The sequence below is a fragment of the Chionomys nivalis genome, chromosome 11 (genome assembly GCF_950005125.1).
Source record: "Chionomys nivalis chromosome 11, mChiNiv1.1, whole genome shotgun sequence".
Taxonomy (NCBI): Eukaryota; Metazoa; Chordata; class Mammalia; order Rodentia; family Cricetidae; genus Chionomys; species Chionomys nivalis.
Genome location: NC_080096.1, coordinates 60,786,910 through 60,796,233, shown reverse-complemented (window position 1 = coordinate 60,796,233; position 9,324 = coordinate 60,786,910). Strand labels below are relative to the sequence as shown.

General features: G+C 40.7%; 1 protein-coding gene across 2 annotated transcripts in view; it reads right to left on the bottom strand.

Moving 5' to 3' along the window:
* Window positions 1-464: 464 nt before the first annotated feature.
* The window catches only part of Bnc2 (basonuclin zinc finger protein 2), a 396,996-nt gene continuing 388,136 nt past the window's right edge, over window positions 465-9,324 (bottom strand). For both annotated transcript variants that reach the window (XM_057784403.1, XM_057784404.1), the window contains one exon: window positions 465-1,785. In XM_057784403.1, coding sequence (XP_057640386.1) covers window positions 1,125-1,785 — 661 coding nt within the window. In that variant the 3' untranslated portion in view covers window positions 465-1,124. The remainder of the gene's footprint in view (window positions 1,786-9,324) is intronic.

The following is a 9,324-nucleotide window of genomic DNA, read 5'->3' as shown; positions in this document are numbered from 1 at the left end:
CTGCACTCAGAAGAATCGCCACTTTTTTTTTTAAAGCGGTTTTCTGTGGCCAAAAAGTTAGCCTGTGGTTATGTTGAGTGACTAATTATATTTTCTTTTCTGAAAACTTGTGCAAAGTTGGCAGTTTTGTGTTAACACTAATACTTTTTGTTTGGCATCTGTGCCCTTTACTGACCAGAACATTTTTATACAAGTGGGTTGTTTTTAAAGGAAAGATACTCACTGAAGTTTGGCGATAGTTTAAGGACAAGAAGAAGCATGGATATTACACATCCCCCTGTAGTGTATGAAAAAAAGTGCATGGCTGGACTTATGTACTAGTACAGGACATTTTAAAAACTCAGGTCTGTGCTGCGAAGCATGCCAGCACGTCTTATTCACTATATCTAACAGGTAGTAAAAACAAGACCATGGTTTTTTTTTTTGTTTTGTTTTGGTTTTTTTTTTCTGTTTTTTTTTTTTATATAAAGGAAATGTGCATTAATGCTAACAAAAATGAATAGAACTAGCCAACAAACTATTTATTTCCTGCATATCTAACAGCTGGATGTAACTGTCAAAATTAAAGAAGACTTAAACAACAATCAATACAACTGGTTTACATCATTGGCCTCTCAAGGCTAAATATGTACAGGCAAATCTGCCATGCTTTAATTAAAGATTCTCTCAAAACCTTCAAGTTCACAAAAGACAACTATAAGAAGTTCCTTTTTGTTTCTTTTCTCTTTTTTTCCCTTTTATTTTTTGCAGGCAACAGTCATAGGTACAACAAAATGTCTCTTTGGAGAAGACCAAGAATTATTCTATCAAAATTGGGGTTAGCTGAACACATGTGTGTTCCTGTGTGTGTGTGTATTGAAAGGGGTACTTTTGTTTTTACCCCAAGTAAAAGATCCACCCTCTCCCAAAACTATAAAGGAAAAGAAAAAAAAAAATTCAAAAGCACCTAGTGTTTATCATTTTTATCTAAAGAAAAGAAATATGTGGGTGCACAAGTGAAGACACAGAGCTACACACATGTGCACACACGTGTGTGCCCCGCTATGGAAGCACACACAGGCTATGGCAGTTCAAACATGTAGGCCATCTGGTGAGAGCTGGCATTTGTAGTGTTCGTTCTGGGACTAATCTATTGAAGTGAAGGGAATGTTTTTGTGGAGATTAGGGTTCTGACTGTGCCGATTCCGGCTTCGCACAGAGGAAAACATCATGTTACAGCCCGGGACTTTGCACTTATGCATCTCTCGCAGATGCACAGTTTTGTAGTGGACCCTCAGGGTCCCCTTGTTGCTGTACATTTTGTGGCAAATGTTGCACATGATCCCACCATTGTTCCCAGACAAGCTGCTGAACATAAGAGACCCTGAAACTTCAGCCCCTAGGCTGCTGGGGAGGGTGGGAGCCTCAGCCTTGTGTGCGGATTCCCCACTGTCACTGGCGCCATCAATGTCATCAAGAAGAATCCCCTCATCGCTGCCTGCATCTGACTCTCTGGAGGAGTGGATGCTGCTGCTGGACTGGAGGCTGGAGGTGGTGCTCAGGTCAAGGACCATGTAGTCCTCCGCCATGCCTCTCCCATACCCATTCAGGTGGGAGTCTTCTGTCCCTGCGGGAGAGGAGGCATCTTCCCTGACATCGAGCCCCAGAGGGTGCTGGGCACCATAGATCTTCATTAAAAATTCATCCCGGAGGTCCTTGCTGAGGGAGGGCTGCGATGAGTCCAGGCCCATGTCATCGAGTTCTTTGGTCAACAGTTTACGATGCAGGTTTATGTTGGCACTGTGTCTAGGAAAACAAGAGGGAAGGGGGGAGGCGCACAGGGAGCGGGGAAGGGTGAAAAAAAGGAGAGCATTTTAAAATTGATTCAACTTTCAGTCAGCACCAAATAAGCACATTCACTCCTAATTACACCATTATAGAAGCAAGCATTCCCCACATCCTCGGGATCTGGGATTGAGTGCAGGTGGGAGGTGCAGAAAGGGAACTTTCCATTGATGTCATTTTTATGAATAAACTCTTCAAGGGCCAGGATGAATGCACACTTAGGCCCTCTTTTCTCAATGGCTGTGCCGCTAGGGCATCAGCCACAGAGGACCTCCTTGCAGATGTCTTAAACATAAAGTACATCTAGGATAATAAACACGAAACAAGGTAAAAGAATGGAGCCTCGGCTTGTCTAAATGGAATAGTCTAAATTTACTTAAAATTAGAAAATAACATCAAACAAGCTTTTTCTAATACAGCAAATACTGTGAAAAAGGCCTGCATTTTTAAAAAAAGTAAATGGTCTACATAATTTAGGTTTAACTTAAAAAAAATCATCTTCCCCACTCTCCTATATTTCATGTTTTAGGTTTAAAAAGAAGTCTCAGGAAAACAGTAACTTCAAACAGTTCAAAGATCTTTTCTTTGTGATATGAATCTTTTCTCAAACCTGTCTGAAATCCCACCCAAATCTAACAGCAAAATACATTTAGTTTTTCAAAAGATACTACATTTTAGCAATGAACTGTCTTCATCAAATAATGCTACTTTAAGGTTTAATTTTTTAAAATATAATCTGATAAATTATTTTCTAAATATACAACCCCTGCCTCCCCCCAACAAAAAAAATCCAAAAGGATAAAAATTAAAGCACAGTAAGTTTCTTTAAAAAAAAAAAAAAATCAAGCACAATGACAGAGTCCCTTTAGTTCATAAACAGAACTTCTAACTTTGACAAGCAAAACATCAAGTTTTGCTTGTGCTAAAAAGGGAGAGATTCATTCCCAGAGCATCTACAGGGACCTCAGGACTTACAAAGCCCAAGTCACTGTTTATATGAAAACATTGCCTTTTGTATTTACACCCCCCATTGACTTTGAAAGCGCCCTTGGGCATATACCTCTCTCCACCTGCAAAGGCTCAGATGTTTGCCAAGTACCTAAATTGAAAGCTACCCTCCACAAAAATAAGGTGATAAAGAAACAGGGAGATAAAACTTGCCAGCACTGGAGGCTGGACATCTTAGAGACGTTAACTGTGGTGATAGAAACGACCAAAATGGTCTGCATCAAGTCCTCCTGGTTATAATCAGAAGTCTCTCCAATTGGGAACAAGGGAGGCTAACACGTCCTAGAGAAGTGTGAGAGGTATGTGCCTCCAGGGCAAGAAAGGAGGGAGAGGCTTCCCACCTTTCCACACGAGACAATCAGCACTCTGGGTTGAGGGGCGGAGGGTGGCAGCCCTCTCCACACTGCACTTGGGAAGGCTGAGCTTACCTTGTGACAATAAGATCAGCTTTCTAATCTTTTGCTAAATCGATCACAAAAGAAAGCAAGAATGAGAGACAGAGAGAGAGAGAGAGAAAGAGGGAGAAAGAGAGAGAGAAAACAAATTCACATTCTAGACATCCGGCTTTTGAAAACTTAAACAATAAAATAGGGATTTAAAATGTTGTGATCACAAAATTATTTTCTGTCATAAGTGATCATCTCATATGCTGTCTTTTCAGATCACCTGCATAATCCAAAAACCATCAATCAAATCAAATACACCAAATTCACAGCATCAGCATCAACCATAAATGAGTTCCAAACAGATGCATGCAGTGTGTGGGTACATGAATGTGGATAAACAGAAGTTGTCCCCACAGGCCTGTTCTGACATTCCTTTTTCCCTGGTGTCAGGTGTCAGATGACTGTGGGTGTGTTGCTAAGCAGAGTGCAGAAAATGCCTACTGTGAAGTCTTTCCCATGACATGCGGGGAGACACAGGGTTAGAACAAGAAGGAACGTGGAAATAGTTAAACTGTGTACCCCTGCGCTACTGAGAAAACAAGCTGCCAGCTGTAAGCAGTTCATAAAACCCAACCCTCATTCATATTTTTAACACCCCACCCCCTTTCTCCATTTCATAAACACACATTTTGCCTCAATCTAGAACTCTATGTTGTTTCTCACACATTTGCAGTTACCACTTGCTAGGTTCGCTGCTGAGAAGACAGCAGCCAGACACACAAAGGTTGCATCAAGACAGACTGAACGAGGAAGAATAAATTAACATTGACAAGAGGGCATCCGGATCACCCTGACGGACACCTCTCCCATAGGATGACTTGTGAATTTACACGTCTCCACTGATATGTTACCAGGAAGGGATCTGCTCTCCACGTCTCACGTACAGCAGGAGAAGGCTGCAATCTAATTAGATGATGTACCAGCCCTCAATATCTGTCAACCAAACGATGTGCAGAAATGTGGAGACCAGCTCTGGCACTCCACTCAACAGTGTCCCTTTTCCGCTGTCAGCAGTACTGTTGGCCTCTGTTAATATAATTACATTGACTTTTATTCAATTAAGTGCCATCCCTCGCTTACGAAAAAAAAGCTACTTTATCAATTGATTCAGGTGTAATGTAATAATAAAGATGAACTCATGGCAGCGCATTAACTCTGCTGTTCATAACTTCAGTGCATGGGTTCATTCACGGCAGTCGATTTCCATTATGCAACCACAGTTCAAGAGAATTGATTCTTTTATGTTCATTTCTTAATCTATTTCATTTTTGTTTAATAATCTTCCAAAACGCCATATGCAAAACACATGGAGTGGGGATGAGGATAATGGGCGGGGGAAAGCCAGCTGGTTCAGCCCCATGCCTTGGACTTGGGAGTCTCCAGACTGTCACAGTGTTGCTGGGGTAGAGAGAAGACAAGCAAGATGAGGGAAAGCAGGCTGACTGAGGTTCTTTGTCAGACACTACTGGTCCTGTTCTTCAAGCCTCTACAGAATGGACAGGAGGCAGCACTTGGGTTTTAACAAAGATCTATTGCTAGACCCGCCAATCAGTCAACTCAAACCACTGACTGTCATAAAAACACCGTCCCCATGAGATACAAAGACCTAAGGTTAAGAGCAATTTGAGGACTATTACAAGTTTAATTGGATCAGCAAAACTGAAGAGGTAAAAAGAAGAAAGATAGAAAGAACTCACTACTGACAATCAGATGCTGAGCAAAAAGAAGCCCAGGATGGGAGGGAGGGGGCAGTGTGATGTAAACAGGGAGACCGCAGCATAAGGATCCATTACCCAGAGATATACAAGCATTGTTCAAGAGGGAGATATCTAGTGTTCTGAACACTTGCCTTGAAAAAGAAGGAAGACTAATAATTAGCTAAAATTTAGACTAAATACGAGCCTGAGAATATAAAAAGCTGTTTCTGCTTGTTCTGATTAGGCAAATGATACAGCTACGAAGAAGGAAATTATTCTCACAGAAAAAACAAAGAAAGAAGAAAAAAGGAAAGATAAAGGCTGAGATAAAGAATTCATGGGTATGAAGGTAGGGGTAGCTCACACTTTAAAGACTTTAGATGAAATGTACGTCAGCCTGTGGCAGATGAGGTAGATGCCTGGCATGCAGGAGGTAACGAATCAGACAAGCACAGTCTCACAGAAGTTTTCTCACACAGCACAGAGGATGGATGGTGCAGAGGAGAAGCATTTCCCGTCTCTGTAAAATGACAGCAGTGACAGAGTGGAGAGTAGACTCCGCACCAGTGTAAGGCACATCACAGAATGTAGGGCCAAGGCACTCGTCTCACTTGGGCTATGCATAGTCACCAGCGTTTTCTGAAGTTCTAGCCTAACAAACAATCTGCCAAAAGTTAAGAGGTCACACACACACAAATCAAAAGGAAATAAAGCTTTAGATCCAGGGGAAGGGTCTCAGTGCCTAAACTTCTGTCTTATCTTGAATGCTGAGTTAAGTCCTGTCGCTGGACCAATGCACAATACCCTGTCTTTTCTGTTTCTTAAAGGAAAGCACACCTAATCACAGAACACAGGATGCATCAAATGCCATCAGTAGACTCCAGACCCTGCTGACAAGGAAAGCAAGTGCTGCTGTGGGCTTTGTTCTTATGTCTCATTTCCCCATGTGCCCAAGTGCCCAGGGGGAGCTGATACAACACTTTACAAGCAAGTTTGAACAAAACCAGAGTTTGAGTTTGGTTTTGAAATACAGGGGAAGGACAGGAGGTTTTGTTGTTAGCTGCTTGTTCTTATTTATTTATTTATTTATTTATTTATTTATTTATTATGTATACAGTATTTTGTCTGTGTGTATGCCTGCAGGCCAGAAGAGGGCACTAGACCCCATTACAGATGGTTGTGAGCCACCATGTGGTTGCTGGGAATTGAACTCAGGACCTCTGGAAGAGCAATCAGTATTTATCACGGCAACAAAAAATAACTAAGCCAGCCAGCCAGTCAGAAACTAATTTCCCAAATCCACTAATCAAGCTAATATGTTATATAAAATGTGCAATACGTAATTCTTAATTTCATGCCACTCCAGGATTAGTGAATTAATATCACACAATTCTTTGAGTAAAATGGAATTAAGATTTCACTTTGGGTTTTTTTTTTTTTTTTTGTATTTACTTTCCTGCTCCACTCCGTCACTTACCACAAATATATGTCAAATAGTCGCAAATAATACTGTCTAAAATGACCACAGTGAAATGTCCGCAGAAGATTATGTGTGTGGTGTGGTGTGTGTGTATGGTGTGTGCGTGCAGTCATCCCTTGGCATCATCCAGGGCTTGATTCAGTACCAACCCTAAACCAGAATCCAGGTTCCCCAAAGTCCCTTATATACACTGAAAAAGTACTTGTGCCCACCCTACACAATCCTTCGTTATAAATTAAGTCATATCTGTATTACTTATGATTCCCACATAACATAAATGTTTTACAAATCATCAGTGCACTATGTCATATAGGAAATAGTGATAAGAAAAGATGTCTTTTATGTGTTGGGTGTAACCGCGATTTTTCTCTAACATTTTCTGTTTGCAGCTGGTTGAATCCGTGAATATAGACTTGCTGGATATAAAGGGTCAGCTGTCTATGTACATGAAGGGAGGGAAAAAGAGAGGGAAGAGGGATTTCTCCAAACTAGGGGAGTATAGATGCCAGATATAAATACAGGGTTAGTTAGCAGTACTTCCAAACAGATGTGTATACAGGGTTAGTTAGCAGTACTTCCAAACAGATGTGTATACAGGGTTAGTTTTAGCAGTACTTCCAAACAGATGTGTATACAGGGTTAGTTAGCAGTACTTCCAAACAGATGTGTATACAGGGTTAGTTAGCAGTACTTCCAAACAGATATAAATACAGGGTTAGTTAGCGGTACTTCCAAACAGATGTGTATACAGGGTTAGTTAGCAGTACTTCCAAACAGATGTGTATACAGGGTTAGTTTTAGCAGTACTTCCAAACAGATGTGTATACAGGGTTAGTTAGCAGTACTTCCAAACAGATGTGTATACAGGGTTAGTTTTAGCAATACTTCCAAACAGATGTGTATACAGGGTTAGTTAGCAGTACTTCCAAACAGATGTGTATACAGGGTTAGTTAGCAGTACTTCCAAACAGATGTGAATGGGGGGTTAGTTAGCGGTACTTCCAAACAGAAATGTAAACCCTCTCCAAATTGCTCTCTCCTCGGCACTCTGTTGTGAGATTGACTATTGCACTCAGCTCCTCGTGTCTGCATTACCATTTATTGGTCACATGCTTACACCTCAGTGAGTTCAATGACATTTTTGCACAACCCATATTCTGAAAAACTGCAGTTGTTCGAGGATTTTCAATAAAGATTCTCTCCAGACCGTCTGCATTGCCCTCCCCCAGCACCCTGCCCCAGCTGACAAAGAAATGTAGTGTAAAATTATAGTGGATAATTCTCAAAAACCCAAAAAGTAAAGAGATGCAAAATTAATGCAAGAAATAAAGACTAAGCAAATTTTTTTAAAAAATATGAAATTCAGTTTTTTTCAATCCCTTTTCATCTAAAACAAATCATCCACACTGGTCACGCAGGCAGTTCCCTCTCCATTCAAATCATTCACTTGAAGATAAGCGCCCACCAAACTCTTTAGGGGATTAACTAATTTACTGCACAGATACGGCACGTCTGTTGTAATAACAGGTAGGATGTATTGGGGTCGACCATTTATCAGAATTAGACTTCTTTTCTCAATTCACAGTGAATTATGCTGCCCACACGACTCCCCTCTCTCAGAGCCTGCCATCCCCTTATGGCCCCTAACGTGGCAGGCAAACAAAATTGACAGTCTCATCTTGTCAACAAGGGGCGATTCTCCTGAGAAGCCATTTAACTTTGCAGAGGAAGCAATGTATTAATGTGCTTGGCCCAGGAATGTTAATCATCTTCAGGCTTCCGATCTATCTTTGACGTGAGCGAAATCACCAAATTTGTTTACTAAATGAATCGTAATATGCTAATAAGAAAGCATGACATATATGGAAAAGCCAAACAGATGGTTTGTTTACTCCACTTTGCAACTTTATAAATGCTGTAACTCTGAAGATGTTAGTGAGAATTATTGGTTTGTTGGCAGAGGCAAACATGTCTTTTGCATACTAAATTTGGCACTACAGTTAGAAAACAATTTGTCATTGCTGCGGAATGCATAAAAATGTTAACGGAGTGATGGCATTTGGGAGGGCAGATGGGTAGATGGAAAATGTGGATGCCGCCTGCTCAGGTTAAGCATAGAATTGATATCCATCAACAGCCTTGCTCACTAACCACTGTGATGTTAAGTTGTGCCTCACACGAGAAGGCTTTCCGTTGTACCTGTTGTGCTGTAAGGCATGGGGAGGGTGACGGTGTGACTAGGCTATGTTTTCCCAGCACTTGGGGACTTTCTCCACCAGGTAGCTTATCTGGTACTTAGCTACTGCTATTGTTGGGGAAGAAAAAGCACAGCCTCTTTTAAAGATAATCTGGGTGTAATTTTAAGTTTTGCACCTACTCAGGCTGGAAAAAAAAAACCCTTTACATCTTCTGATTCATATTTTGCTGTCTAATTTAAAGAGTTTCTTAGCAAGGATTTTTTTTCCAAATAATTGGAATGAACTGCTTTCTTCATATTCAAATCTGTCTTCCATTAAAAAATTTCAATATGTAAAATATAAGACATTGATTTCTGAGATCATTTTAAAAGGAAATAATTTCTGAGAGGAAGTATTTAAAATGTTTTATATCATTCAAACAGTTAATTTGTGATCTTAAGAGATGACATTAGGGATCTCTAGGTTTCCCATGGAAAGAGACGGTATCTTGTAGGACCATCAATATTACTTAGCTTTGGACTTCATCCAGAAACGTATGTGGAAAAATGAAGGTAATGAACTTGAAAACTCAGGTGAGCACAATCTCATCTGCATAACTGCTCATGTGTCAAAGCTGCCAGCTGAAACATGACTACTTCGGTCAGCCCACCAGTAGCGTACCTGTGCTGCTA